The sequence below is a fragment of the Scyliorhinus canicula genome, chromosome 3 (assembly GCF_902713615.1).
Source record: "Scyliorhinus canicula chromosome 3, sScyCan1.1, whole genome shotgun sequence".
Lineage (NCBI taxonomy): Eukaryota > Metazoa > Chordata > Chondrichthyes > Carcharhiniformes > Scyliorhinidae > Scyliorhinus > Scyliorhinus canicula.
Window position 1 is genome coordinate 177,902,997 of NC_052148.1, and position 15,105 is coordinate 177,918,101.

The 15,105-nt window shown below is 54.4% G+C and overlaps 1 protein-coding gene across 1 annotated transcript in view; it reads right to left on the minus strand.

Annotated features, from left to right (window-relative positions):
* Nucleotides 1-15,105, minus strand: part of fras1 (Fraser extracellular matrix complex subunit 1) — a 601,677-nt gene that overhangs the window by 357,270 nt on the left and 229,302 nt on the right. Inside the window, exons 7-8 of the mRNA XM_038791813.1 lie at nucleotides 11,218-11,301; nucleotides 2,504-2,605 (exon numbers count right to left, since the gene is read on the minus strand). Of these exons, the coding sequence (XP_038647741.1) occupies nucleotides 2,504-2,605; nucleotides 11,218-11,301 (186 nt within the window). The remainder of the gene's footprint in view (nucleotides 1-2,503; nucleotides 2,606-11,217; nucleotides 11,302-15,105) is intronic.

The following is a 15,105-nucleotide window of genomic DNA, read 5'->3' on the forward strand; positions in this document are numbered from 1 at the left end:
AACAGGCTTAAACTGAATAACAAGCAGAATCTGAGTGAAAAATGCCACTGTGTCAGAAAGTGAGATCTTCCTCCCTCTGTAAAATTTCAAACTTTTATTTATAAAGTGCTCTTTTCCTTTATACTTGAGAGTCCTTGAGTTAAATGCCACAAGTTAAAACTAGATGTGCATCATGCTTGGGAGGATTGAAGCTCAGCACTCTTTATCTCTCTGCACATTCTTCAGAATGATCCCACCTACACAGACAAACACACTAAGCCTCAGGGCAGTGGAAAAAAGCTTCTCATAACTGCACACTTTGACTGAAACTGCCACCCAAACCTACAAACTTATATAGACCGTAATTCCTAGACAGACGAGGATCAGTTTCCTGGGATATTTTGGGAACACCCAAAAATCTTACAGTTCATTCATTTCAAAAGGTACATCTGCTGGGTTTGCCATATCAAACAACAGGTGAGGACGTTTAACATTTGCTCATAGCCAAAACACAGCCTTTAATCAGGATGCGAAACCTTCCGCTTTGCATGAAATTTAAGCAGACTGCTCGCAAAACTTTCAAGCAACCAGCATGATAAAGCTTGGTCAGTGGTGAAAAGAGTCCTACAAATTTTATGAACAAAGTATATTTTTGGAAAAACAAGCATTCTACTGCTCATGAAACATGAAAGTGCATGAATCAAAGGACAGGTTGATAAGGTTGTTATGGAATCCTTTATGGAATCCGTTAATTCATTCGTCGAGGCAGAGAATACAAGAGGGTTATGCTGGAACTATATAAAAAACATTAGTTAGGCCATAGTTTGAGAACTGTGTTAAGTCCTGGTCACCTCATTACAGAAAGGAGTAATCACATTAGAGAGGGTACAGAGAATGTTTATGAGGATGCTGCCAGGACTAGGAAATTGCAGCTAGAAGGAAAGATTGGATAGGTTGGGGTCGTTCTCCTTGGAACAGAGGAGTTGAGGGGAGATTTGATTGAGATGTACAAAATAGTGAGGGGCCTGGGTACAATGAATGGGAAGTGTGTATTTACTTTAGCAGAGCGGTCATTGGTAAGGATGCAGAGATTTAAAGCGATTGGTATAAGGATTAGCAGGGAGATGAGGAATAATTTATTCACCCAGAGAATTGTGGCAGTCTGGAACTCACTGCCTAAAAGGGTAGGAGAGGCAGGAACCCTCAACTCATTTAAAAGGTGTCTGGATATGCACCAGGAGCCCCGTAACAAGCAGGGCTTGGGACCAAAGGCTGAAAAGTGGGATTAGACCGAATGGCTCGTTTATCAGCTGGGCAGACATGATGGTCCAAATGCCCTCTTATTCTGCCATAAACCTTTTATGGTTCCAATCTGCTTTTATGCTCTTGTTATCAGCTTACATATGCAAAAGCATCCTGATAACCGTTGTTACTGTGTTCTGTGACTGCTGTAACAATTAGCCAGGCATTCATCTTTACTTGAAATGGCTGGACAGGTTTGTGGAAAAACCTTTTCGTCCGGAGTCCAAGAAATCCACATGCGTAAACCAACTTCCAACATAAATGCTGTTAGATCCATAGTCCTTACAGCAACCGGAGACTCATCAAACTAGATTTTTCTGGGTCTACAGGTCTACCACCAGCGTAAGGGAGATAACGTTGCAGCATAAAATCCAGGCAGTGACTCACTGACACTGGCTTGTCAGAATCCAAACCCAAGGGCAGCATAGTGGTGCAGTGGTTAACACTGCTGCCTCACAGCCCCGAGGACCCGGGCTCGATCCTGGCCCCAAGTCACTGACCAAGTGGAGTTTGCACATTCTCCCCATGCCTGCGTGAGTCTCACTCCCACAACCCAAAGATGTGCAGGGTGGGTGGATTGGCCATGCTAAATTGCCCCTTAAAAAAAAAGAATTCAAATCCAAACCTACATGGCACCAAACTAAACTGAGCAACATCCAATGATGCTATCAGAGCTATCTGTTTGGCGCTGATTCACAACTGACTTCACAACCATAAGCTCAACTAATCCAGACGTAACAATTAATGGTCATTCATATTTGGAAAATACAATTTAAAATGTATAGAAACGATTATATTTTCAGTTGGACAGAAATTCTCATATTTGCTAACTTTACCCCTCAGAGGGGTCCCCTGATCTACCATTGTACCTTGGGTGATAGCCCTATTTACACGGCGTTATTACAGTTGATATTCTGCCAAAGGCCCGGTGACTAATTGGTCGTTTCCTGGTTTCTCCAGCCAAGGAATTTGCCAGTGGACTTGTTCACTCAATACATGCAGACATGAAGTTAACACATAGACAGACAGAGTGTTTTGTTCCTGCTCCTTGAGACATTGAATTGCCTAGACACTGCCATAGAGAGGGATTGTGCACCTCACAATGAGCAAGCTCTCTAAACTTCCTTTCTGTGTAGTACCCAGGTGCAGGACAGGAAAATCCTCTGTGTGATATGCCATAGATGAACATGTGCTTTGCTCCATCCAGGTGAGTTGTAATTACCTTTTCACAAGTCAATGATCGGCATGTCTGGATATGACACCTAATGTCACCATGGTCACAAATACAACTGGTGCACTCATCCTTCTTCCACTGATCACCATGCTGAGGAAACAAAGGCCAGATACTTCTTTTAATAAACATTGGAGCCCTAACTTAAACCCTGATGGTGAATCAATTCAATTTATGAATATATTTTCATCAGTAATATTTTTGAAAATATCTGCAGATGAAAGTTCGGGTGGCCATGCCAAAAGTGTGACAATAACCTTGCGCACAGTGGAGATGTGGGGAGAGAAACAATAAGCAAGAGGAAACACCAGAGGGAAGCTGCGAGCAGGAGGATTGAGGAAGAAAGATGCATGGTGAGCTGGAGTGTGGCTGGAGAGTTGGAGAGGCGGTGAGCGGGAGAGTGGAGAGAGGGAGCGAGCGGGAGAGTGGGGACAGGGAGCGAGCAGGAGAGTGGGGAGCGGGAGAGTGGGGAGAGGGAGGGAGCGGGAGAGTGGGGAGAGGGAGCGAGCGTGAGAGTGGGGAGAGGATCGAGTGACTGGAGAGTGGGGAGAGGCAGCGAGCGGCTCGAGAGTTGGGAGAGGGAGCGAGCGGGAGAGTGGGGAGAGGGAGCGAGCAGGAGAGTGGGGAGAGCGGGTGGCTGGAGGGTGGGCAGAGGAAGCGAGTAGCTGGAGAGTGTGGAGAGGGAGCGAGCGACTGGAGAGTTGGGAGAGGGAGCGAGCGGGAGAGTGGATGGAGGGAGAGAGAGGGAGAGTGGGGAGCGGGCGGCTGGAGAGTGGGGAGAGGGAGCGAGCGGGAGAGTGGGGCGAGGGAGCGAGCGGCTGGAGAGTGGGGAGAGGGAGCGAGCGGGAGAGTGGGGCGAGGGAGCATTCACTGGACAGTGGGGAGAGGGAGCGAGCGGGAGAGTGGGGAGAGGGAGGGAGCGGGAGAGTGGGGAGAGGGAGGGAGCGGGAGAGTGGGGAGAGGGAGGGAGCGGGAGAGTGGGGAGAGGGAGGGAGCGGGAGAGTGGGGAGAGGGAGCGAGCGGCTAGAGAGTGGGGAGAGGGAGCGAGCGGCTGGAGAGTGGGGAGAGGGAGCGAGCGGGAGAGTGGGGCGAGGGAGCGAGCGGCTGGAGAGTGGGGAGAGGGAGCGAGCGGGGAGAGTGGGGCGAGGGAGCGAGCGGCTGGAGAGTGGGGAGAGGGAGCGAGCGGGAGAGTGGGGCGAGGGAGCATTCGCTGGACAGTGGGGAGAGGGAGCGAGCGGGACAGTGGAGGAGAGGGAGCGAGCCGGCTGGAGAGTGGGGAGAGGGAGTGAGCGGGAGAGTGGGGAGAGGGAGCGAGCGGCTGGAGAGTGGGGAGAGGGAGTGAGCGGGAGAGTGGGGAGAGGGAGCAAGCGGCTGGAGAGTGGGGAGAGGGAGCGAGTGGCTGGAGAGTGGGGAGAGGGAGCGAGCGGCTGGAGAGTGGGGAGAGAGACAGCGAGCGGGAGAGAGAGCAAGCGGGGAGAGTGGGGAGAGAGAGCAAGCGGGAGAGTGGGGAGAGGGTGCGAGCGGGAGAGTGGGGAGAGCGTGCGAGCGGGAGAGTGGGGAGAGCGAGTGGCTGGAGAGTGGGGAGAGGGAGCGAGCGGCTGGAATGTGGGGAGAGGGAGGGAGCGGGAGAGTGGGGAGAAGGAGCGAGCGGGAGAGTGGGGAGAGGGAGCGAGCGGCTGGAGAGTAGGGAGAGGGAGCGAGCGCTGGAGAGTGGGGAGGGGCAGTGAGCGGGAGAGTGGGGAGAGAGAGCGAGCGGCTGCAGAGTGAGGAGAGCGATTGGCTGGAGAGTGGGGAGTGGGAGCAAGCAGGAGAGTGGGGAGAGCGGGTGGCTGGAGAGTGGGGAGCGAGCGGGTGGAGAGTGGGGAGAGGGAGGGAGCGGCTGGAGAGTGGGGCGAGGGAGGGAGCGGGAGAGTGGGGAGAGGGAGCGAGCGGCTGGAGTGGGGAGAGAGAGCGAGCGGGAGAGTGGGCAGAGGGAGCGAGCGGCTGGAGAGTGGGGAGAGGGAGCGAGCGGGAGAGAGAGCGAGCGGGAGAGTGGGGAGAGAGTGCGAGCGGGAGAGTGGGGAGAGGGAGCGAGCGACTGGGGAGTGGGGAGTGGTAGCGGGCGGGAGAGTGGGGAGAGAGAGCGAGCGGCTGGAGTGGGGAGAGGCAGCGAGCGGGAGAATGGGGAGAGTCAGCGTGCGGCTGGAGTGGGGCGAGGCAGCGAGCGGGAGAGTGGGGCGAGGGGAGCGAGCCGGCAGGGAGATGGGGAGAGGCAGCGAGCGGGAGAGTGGGGAAGCAGCGAGCGGAGAGTGGGGAGAGGGAGAGAGCGGGAGAGTGGGGAGGGGCTGGAGAGTGGGGAGAGGCGCGAGCGGAGTGGAGAGGCGTGGAGAGTGGGAGAGGCAGCGAGCGGGAGAGTGGGGAGAGGGAGCGAGCGGCTGGAGAGTGGGGGGGGCATGTGCGGAGAGTGGGGAGAGGGAGTGAGTGGTCTGGAGAGTGGGGAGAGGCACGAGCGGAGAGTGGGGAGCGGGAGTGAGTCGCTGAAGTGGGGAGAGGGAGCGAGCTGGCTGGAGATGGGAGAGGAGTGAGGTCGCTGGAGAGTGGGGAGAGGGAGTGAGACGCTGGAGAGTGGGGAGAGGGAGCGAAAGGCTGGAGAGTGGGGAGAGGGAGCGAGCGGCTGGAGAGTGGGAGAGGGAGCGAGCGGCTGAGAGTGGGGAGAGGGAGCGAGGGTGAGTGGGAGAGGGAGCGAGGTGGAGAGTGGGGAGAGGGAGCGAGCGCGGAGAGTGGGGGAGAGGGAGCGAGCGGGAGAGTGGGGAAGGAGGGAGCGGGAGAGTGGGGAGAGGGAGGGAGCGGGAGAGTGGGGAGAGGGAGCGAGCGGGAGAGTGGGGGAAGGAGCGAGTGGCTGGAGAGTGGGGAGAGACAGCGAGTGGGAGAGTGGGGAGAGCGGGCGAGCGGCTGGAGAGTGGGGAGAGGGAGTGAGCGGGAGAGTGGGGAGAGGGAGCGAGCGGCTGGAGAGTGGGGAGGGGCAGTGTGCGGGAGAGTGGGGAGAGGGAGTGAGTGGCTGGGAGTGGGGAGAGGCACGAGCGGAGAGTGGGGAGCGGGAGTGAGTCGCTGAAGAGTGGGGAGAGGGAGCGAAGGCTGGAGAGTGGGGAGAGGGAGCGAGCGGCTGGAGAGTGGGGAGAGGGAGTGAGTCGCTGGAGAGTGGGGAGAGGGAGTGAGACGCTGGAGAGTGGGGAGAGGGAGCGAAAGGCTGGAGAGTGGGGAGAGGGAGCGAGCGGCTGGAGAGTGGGGAGAGGGAGCGAGCGGCTGGAGAGTGGGGAGAGGGAGCGAGCGCTGGAGAGTGGGGAGAGGGAGCGAGTGGGAGAGTGGGGAGAGGGAGCGAGCGGGAGAGTGGGGAGAGGGAGCGAGCGGGAGAGTGGGGAGAGGGAGCGGGAGAGTGGGGAGAGGGAGGGAGCGGGAGAGTGGGGAGAGGGAGCGAGCGGGAGAGTGGGGAGAGGGAGCGAGTGGCTGGAGAGTGGGGAGAGACAGCGAGTGGGAGAGTGGGGAGAGCGGGCGAGCGGCTGGAGAGTGGGGAGAGGGAGCGAGCGCTGGAGAGTGGGGAGGGGGAGCGAGCGCTGGAGAGTGGGGAGAGCGAGCGAGTGGCTGGAGAGTGGGGAGAGGGAGCGAGCGCTGGAGAGTGGGGAGAGGGAGCGAGTGGCTGGAGAGTGGGGAGAGGGAGCGAGTGGCTGAAGAGTGGGGAGAGGGAGCGAGCGGATGAATGGGGAGAGGGAGCGAGCGGGGAGAGTGGGGAGAGGCAGCGAGCGGATGAATGGGGAGATGGAGTGAGCGGAAAGAGGGAGCGAGCAGATGAATGAGGAGATGGAGCGAGCACTGGAGAGTGGGGAGGGGGAGCGAGTGGCTGGAGAGTGGGGAGAGGGAGCGAGCGGGAGAGTGGGGAGGGGGAGCGAGTGGCTGGAGAGTGGGGAGAGGGAGCGAGTGCTGGAGAGTGGGGAGAGGGAGCGAGCGGGAGAGTGGGGAGGGGGAGCGTGCGGGAGAATGGGGAGAGGGAGCGAGCGGGAGAGGGAGCGAGCGGGAGAGTGAGGAGAGGGAGCGAGCGGGAGAGTGGGGAGAGGGAGCGAGTGGCTGAGAGTGGGGAGAGGGAGCGAGCGGGGTAGAAGTGGGGAGAGGGAGCGAGCGGGAGAGTGGGAGGAGTAGGGGAGCGAGCGGGAGAGTGGGGAGAGGGAGCGAGTGGCTGGAGAGTGGGGAGAGGGAGCGAGCGGGAGAGTGGGGAGAGGGAGCGAGCGGGAGAGTGGGGAGAGGGAGGGAGCGGCTGGGGAGTGGGGAGAGGGAGTGAGCGGCTGGAGGGTTCGGAGTGGAGGTGGGCTGGAGACTGGGGAGAGGGAGCGAGTGGCTGAAGAGTGGGGAGAGTGGGGAGAGGGAGTGAGCGGCTGGGGAGTGGGGAGAGGGTGCGAGCGGCTGGGGAGTGGGGAGAGGGAGCGAGCGGGAGAGTGGGGAGAGGCAGCGAGCGGGAGAGTGGGGAGAGGGAGCGAGTGGCTGGAGAGTGGGGAGAGGGAGCGAGCGGGAGAGTGGGGAGAGGGAGCGAGCGGGAGAGTGGGGAGAGGCAGCGAGCGGGAGAGTGGGGAGAGGCAGCGAGCGGGAGAGTGGGGAGAGGGAGCGAGTGGCTGGAGAGTGGGGAGAGGGAGCGAGCGGGAGAGTGGGGAGAGGCAGCGAGCGGGAGAATGGGGAGAGGGAGCGAGTGGCTGAAGAGTGGGGAGAGTGGGGAGAGGGAGTGAGCGGCTGGGGAGTGGGGAGAGGGAGTGAGCGGCTGGGGAGTGGGGAGAGGGAGCGAGCGGCTGGGGAGTGGGAGAGGGAGCGAGCGGCTGGAGGGTTGGGAGTGAAGGTGGGTTGGAGTGTTAGTGAGCTGTACAATCTGTAGCGGTGGCAAGCTGGAAAGGATGTATTTATTTAACACAATGTAAATGAAAATCTTTCTCTCTTTAACACAATGGTCTTTTCAGATATACATTACACACATAAGATAAGGATTGCTGGCAATATATGCATCTAAAATTCTAATTTAAACACATTTTAAAAAGAAAGCAGAGCCTCAGACCATTCTCTATTGGATTATTCTATTGTCAGATCTGGAACTTGGCTGGCAAGTGAAAAATAGATTTTAACTCTTAAAAATCAAAATTCGGGAGGTTCATGTGATGTGGGCATGGCAACGGCTGCATTTTCATCTGGCTCTACCTGCCTTCTCGTCCTTTATTTTATCCTAATGCACATCGCAGAATTACTTACATTTGGGATATATGAAGGTCCTGTCTAGGTTTTAGCGAGGAGGCCGATGAGGCGCCAAGTTAAATCAAAAAAAATCCTCGTTTGCTGAGGTGGTGGAGGTGGTTGAGGTCAGGCCCAGCTTGCTGTGATGGTTTTGCTGGTGAGTGGGCCTACGCCTTGGCAGTGCTTTTGGCATCAAGATGATGGCTGCCATTGCAAATGATGTGTTGGGAAATGATCTTAGCTCAGTGGTGCAGGTTGTTGGTGTTTACTTTGATGAACTACAAAATATCAACGGAAAAAAATTGGAAGAGCAGAAGAGAATCCTCGTATTTGATCGAGCAATTTCCCTGGTGAGGGCTTGCCTTCAATCCTTGGAAATCCTGCTGCACATTATGCCATCAATGCTGACTGACTCGGGGAATAGGGAGCAGATAAGGAATGCTTGTGCTTACGAGGAATGGGCTTGAGTTCCCATCTGACTTTGAGAGTTGGCTGCCATGCTTTCACAATCTTGATTTGAAGGCTGGGTGTCTCAGGTCTGATGGTGCACACTGCATCCGGTCTTCAAGGCCTGGGGTCAGCTGGAGGCCCCAACCACTGGTCTTATCTTGACCAGTGCTTGATGCTTGCTGTGAGCAGGTTCCTCCCTGCCTGTGTTTCAGGGTGACAGCATGGCAGAGATGAAAACGCTTCGCTCAATGGAACTTCTGAAGGATCCTGGTCGTTGCCGGACGATCCTGTCATGGCTTTGGCTTTCCCAAGTGACATGGATGGTGTTATTATCCTGCAGTTTGTCAACAATCCTGCACTTTATTTCCGTGTGATGATGCTGTTGACTTCATGCTATTGTCTATACTCCCGAGAAGGGTGCGCGTTATATGAACACAGAGACGAGGGTTGCCTATTATCCTGGTTTTTAAAAAAAAACCATACTGAGTCGGTAATGTGTCATGCGGTTTGTGCATAGTGTTGCCCTATTTTTAAATGAGCTGTAATCCTCGCATTTACAGAGGGTGTGCATCTTAGACACATCGTGTCACATTGTTTATAGAGAAGACAAGTGGCGCCATGACGAGCTGGTGGGTGGATGGTTGATGTGGTGGTGGGCGGAAGGTTTGGATAAGTCTTCACTTGGGCTGAGGAAAGCCCCTATTCGAGCAATTGTAACAGGTTTCTATTTTACATTTTTGCTAGTTTGAGTCTTTAAAATCTGTGCTTTTCTCCCACAAAAGCTAAGCCACATCATGTAACCGATAAAGGACTGGGTTCCTTTTTATTCCTCTTTGTAGTTAGCATCTCTGGAGCTGTTGGGAGTCAGGGGAAATATGTGGTGGCATGTACTTGTGTGTGGTCAGTAAACCCTTGCTTGATTTGTTGGATTGAGAGTCTGTATGATGTGGATCTGCGTTGTTGAAACCCTTCTTCGGTTTGGAGTAGGCTTGATGGAGGAGTTAGTCGCCCTCCTCCAGGTGGGCTTCAATGGTGGTTTCTGGAGTGCCCGCCTTATTGTAGCTGGGTATCCCATGGGGTTCCAGTGTTTTATTTTTATTGAGTAAATGCTGCTCTGTCCCCTACTACCCTCTTTGTAATGGCAAACACAGTGCCAGTCTGTGTTGTACGTTCTTTGGTTATTTTGGGCGTTCTTCTCTTCGGGAAATTTCTTCACTTTTTCTGAGTGGGCAGCATGCTGTGGCAGGTCCCAATTTGGTCTACTGGGTAACAGGGTATGTTGCTTATCGTGTCATGAGGATATGGGATAACCGGTCCTGTCCCTGGATGCCCAATTGCTGGGTGTCTTGATGATTCCTCTCCTCAGTAGTGGGGTCTCCTTGGTTGAGGATGATGTGAATTTTCGAGTGTTGATAGAGTGGTGAGCCTTGGCATGTGCTGGGTATCCTAGAAATACTAACTCTAATGCGCAAGAGTGGGCTGGGCTGGACTAGTCCAGAGTCTGCACTGTCATTGGCATCCTGTTTTTCTCTCTCTCTCTCTCCCCCCCTCCCCCCCCCCCCCCCCCCCCACACACACACACACACACACACCCACCCCCGCACAAAGTATGTTATGAATGTTATGAGAGGGGCAGCACGGTGGCCTAGTGGTTAGCACAACCGCCTCACGGCGCTGAGGTCCCAGGTTCGATCCCGGCTCTGGGTCACTGTCCGTGTGGAGTTTGCACATTCTCCCCGTGTCTGCGTGGGTTTCGCCCCCACAACCCAAAAATGTGCAGAGTAGGTGGATTGGCCACGCTAAATTGCCCCTTAATTGGAAAAAATAATTGGGTAATCTAAATTTAAAAAAAAAAATTTAAAAAAAAATTAAAAAAAATGAATGTTATGAGAGGCTGAGTGAGGTTTGAATGAGCAGCCTTTTCTCTTCTTTGTCTCACAGTGAGGGGCGTGCACCGGAGAATCATGGGCTTATGGCTGTGTCCTGGTCCTCTTTATCCTCAGACCCTCTACTCCTGGTAGCTTTCCTTTTTTCCTGCCTTGGTTAGATAATTGGGAAGCACTTACTATAATCTGAACCTAGTTGCTGATCCCCTCTATATAAATATGCAGAATGATAATTGTTGAGTACTGTGCCATGTTTGGGGTTTTGTTGTGCCTAGTGGCATGGAACTGGTGTTCTCATGAATTTTCTAGGTAAATTTTATTGTGGAGTTGAAGAACCCGTGATCGTCTCCTGTAGATCAGGGGCGGGATTCTCCGGGAATCGGCGGGGCAGGCAGAAATGGCGCAGTGGAGTGGTGGGAACCACTCCATCTTTGGGCGGCTCCAAAGGTGCGGAATCAACCGCACCTTCAGGGGCTAGGCCGGTGCCGGACGGTTTGTGCCCCGCTGTGCCAGCCGGGGCCGAAGGGGTGGGACTTTGGCCCATCGCTGGCCGGAGAATCGCCGGCGGGAGCCTGCTGACCAGTGCGGTGCGATTCGCGCCCCGCCAAATCTTCAGCATCGGAGAATTCGGCAGCCAGTGGGGGCAGGATTAACGCCGCCTCCCGCCGATTCTCCGACCCGGCAGGGGGTCGGAGAATCCCGCCCCAGATGTCCAAGAGGAGGATGTTACAGTGTGCTATTGGTGTCTCTGATGTTGCTGGAGTTGAGGAATATGTGTTCTGGTGTACGCCCGAACATGGCACGAAGATCTTATCCTGAATTCTCATGGTCGTTGCGAGCAATCGCTACGTGGGAAGGTGTGCACCATTTTACCATGTTTTCATGGTCTTATCCTTCTCTCCGTTGTTCTCTGGTAATGCGTGTAGAGATGCCAAGTTGAGCTAATGATTGCACTAGACCAACTGTATTGCTGTTTTTCATGTCCTCCTCTGTATCTATGTTTGTGGCGACATATTTGCTATGCTGTACCATTCCTGCGGGTTAGTTGTGTTATTTGTTAAAATGGAAAAACTTCAATAAAAATACTTTTTTGAAAAATCCAAACTTGCAGGCGAGTTTCAAGGTTACCTTGTGCTTCTTCCCTGCCCATGTGCAAGATTTTGGCAGGCATTCAGGACAGCAGTTTCCAACCTGCATTACAACATCTTCATCCTAAAGTTAACAGGGAGGGAAAATAATAAATGATAAGCCTTGGACACTTCATGGGTGAGATTGTAATGTATTAACATTTAAATTCCAAAAGATAAAAATAGGAATTTCCAGACATAGGAGGATTTGAATTGGGGTCATGACCGGTTGGGAAGAAAAGTTTTGGTTTCATCTCCCCCAATGCTCCTGTCACTAATTTCAATTGGGGCGTTGAATTTTTTAAATCATAATCAGACTGCTTTACATTGGAAAATTTCTAAGTAACATTGGAGGTATTTTTATTCCCTACTAAACCTATATTAGACACACAGGGTGCGATTCTCCGAAAGGGAGAGAAACAGCCGACGCCAGAGTGAAACCTGGAGTGTTTCACTCCGGCGTCGGAGGCCGCTCCTCGCCCCTTATTCTCTCTCTCTCTCTCCCCCCCCCCGGGGGCTAGGAGCGGCGGCGCGTGAATCCCGAGTGCCCGGCCTTGACGCTTGCGTCAAAGCGGCGCGCCAGGAATGACGCGACCGGCGGCGCCGAAGTGACGTCAGCCGCGCATGCGCAGGTTGGCCGGCTCCAACCCACGCATGCGCTGTTGCCGTCTTCCCCTCCGCTGCCCCGCAAGACATGGCGGCTTGATCTTGCGGGGCGGCGGAGGGAAAAGAGTGCGTCGTTTACAGACGCCGGCCCGACGATCGGTGGGCACCGATCACGGGCCAGACATCTGATGAGCACGCGCGTGGTGCTCGATCCTCCCCCCCCCCCCCCCCCCCCCCCCCCCCCCCCCACAGGCCCCACACTCACCTGTCGCGCGCTGTTCACGCCTGGCAGTGACCAGGTGTGGTTGGCGATGGCGTGAACCGGTCGTGTTCATCAGGTCGCTCGGCCCATTCGGGCCGGAGAATCGCCGGTCGCCGTGAAAAACGGCGCGCGGCTATTCTCCGAGAGGCATGTCGCAAAACGCGACACGCCATTTTGGGGGGGGGGGGGGGGGGGAGAATCGCGGGGGGTGCCAGGGTGGCGTGGCGTGACCGATTCTCCCACCCGGCGTGGGGAGCGGAGAATCGCGCCCACATTCTTTCCTCTGTTTGAATCCTGATGCCTCAGGCCAGAAGTTTCTTGTTCCTGCTAATTTTTCCCTGGGATTTGGCAGGGAAAGTGGGGGGAAACATGAGTACATCTCATCAACTCAAAATACTGCAGATGCTGGAAGTCTGAAATAAAATCAGATAATGATGGAAATATTCAGCAGGTCAGGTAGCATCTCTGGAGAGGGACAAACATGTCAAGTTGATGAACATTCATCAGAATCAATCATTGACCAGACATGTAAACTCTATTTCTCTCTTCACAGATGCTACCTGACTTGCTGAACACCTCCATCATTTTCTCTTCTTAATATTTAAGTACTTCTCACCTTCTGATTTCCTTTGCACCAAGTACTTTGGGGCTGATGTTCTGTGGGGTTCACCTGACCACCCGCCATAACATCAGCTGCAAATCCATGGAAGCCCCATGAGAAATGGCACAGATACTGTTTGCAATGGGGAGATGTACCATGTGGTATGTTTTGCCTCTCAGTCACTGCTCAGGAGCTGCTTTCACTTTGGACATTGAGACAACTGCCCATTTCAAGTGGATGCCTCATAAATATCATCAAATCCTGCTTTTAACAACAGAGACTTTGGGCGGGATTCTCCGGGAATCGGCGGGGTAGGCAGAAACGGTGCAGTGGAGTGGGTGGAACCATCCCGGCGTTGGGCAGCACTTTCAGGGGCTACGCCGGCGCCGGAGTGGTTTGCGCCCCGCTGGCCGGCTTGGAATGTCTTTGGCGCCGTGCCAGTCGGGGCCGAAGGGACTCGGCCGGCTGGCACGGGTCCGCGCATGCGCCGGAGCGTCAGCAGCTGCTGACGTCATCCCCGCGCATGCGCGGGGGGGGGGGTTCACCTTCGCGCCGGCCATCGCGAAGGCTTACATGGCCAGCACGGAGGAATAGAGTGCCCCCACGGCACAGGCCCGCCCGTGGATCAGTGGGCCCCGATCGCGGGTCAGGCCACCGTGGGGGCACCTGCTGGGGCCAGATCACCCCGTGCCCCCCCCAGGACCCCGCCCGCACTGCCAGGTCCCACCGCTAAGGGACCTACTCCAATCTACGCCAGCGGGAGCTGCATAGAACGGGCGGGATTACGGCCCATCGCAGGCCGGAGAATCGCCGGTCAGGCCGCTGTGTGCGGCCGCCGAATGGCACGCAGCGATTCCCACCCCCGCCAAATCTCCGCCGCTGGAGAATTCGTCAGTCGGCGGGGGCGGGATTCATGCCGCCCCCCAGCGATTCTCCGACCTGGCGGAGGAGTCAGAGAATCCAGCCCTCTATTTATTTAGTAGACTGAAACCAGGATAAATTTTAAAAAGACTGATAACATTATTTTTAGGTGGCCCCTACAACAGTTCTTAAAATAGCCAAACACTTACATAACTTAGCCTTGCAAATTTCAAAGCAATCAGAAAGGAGATGTGCTGCTTGGAAGTAGACCACCAGGACAATCAGATTAATCAAGTGTAAAAGTGTAAATGGCCAATCCTGAACTACTCATGGACACACAGACATAATCTGGGATGCAATTTAACCACTTTGTTTCATCAAGTGGGGACCTGGACGCACCGGTTAAATGGCAGGAAAGGCCAAAATTGAGATTCGTGCCAGGCGCAATTCAGTTTGTCTCTTGATCGCCTGCTCCTGACGGCGAATTCCGGATCTCGCTCAAATGTGTCGAGCATATCATTAACTCCAGTTTGCATTCATTTCAATCTCATTAGTAAGATTGACGTCGAATGTAACGGCCTCCTGGGAATTAACCAGCTCCCCAGCGAGAGATCATGCCGGCATCATTTAGTACTCCTTTGTAAAAATGTGAAGATGGCGCAATGGTTGCTATGGGGAGCTGAAGTGGTGAGTAGCCATTTCCATTTCAGGGCAAGTAGCTCAAGGGCACCGGAGCTGCTGCCCCAGTGCTTGGGTTGGGGTGTACCTCTCAGGGGGGGTGGGGGATGTGTGAGGCTTTCAAGCCATCTTTAAATATTGTGGATACACCAGGCGGCACAATGGCGCAGTGGTTAGCACTGCCTAATGGCGCCGAGGACCCGGGTTCGATCCTGGCCCTGGGTCAGTGTCTAGAACATAGAACATAGAAAAATACAGCACAGAACAGGCCCACGATGTTGTGCCGAACCTTTGTCCGAGATTATGAACAAATTAATCTACACCCCATCATTCTATCATAATCCATGTACCTATCCAATAGCCGCTTGAAGGTCCCTAATGTTTCCGATTCAACTACTTCCACAGGCAGTGCATTCCATGCCCCCCACTACTGTCTGGGTAAAGAACCTACCTCTGACATCCCCCCTATATCTTCCACCATTCACCTTAAATTTATGTCCCTTGTAATGGTTTGTTTCACCCGGGGAAAAAGTCTCTGACTGTCTACTCTATCTATTCCCCTGATCATCTTATAAACCTCTATCAAGTCAACCCTCATCCTTCTCCGTTCTAATGAGAAAAGGCCTAGCACCATCAACCTTTCCTCGGAAGACCTACTCTCCATTCCAGGCAACATCCTGGTAAATCTCCTTTGCACCTTTTCCAAAGCTTCCACGGTTTTGTACAGTTGCATCATCACACCTCACAGCTCTTAAATTCAATCCCTCTGCTAATGAACGCTAGCACACCATAGGCCTTCTTCACTGCTCTATCCACTTGAGTAGCAACTTTCAAAGATCTATGAACATAGACGCCAAAATCTGTCTGAACACAGACGCCAA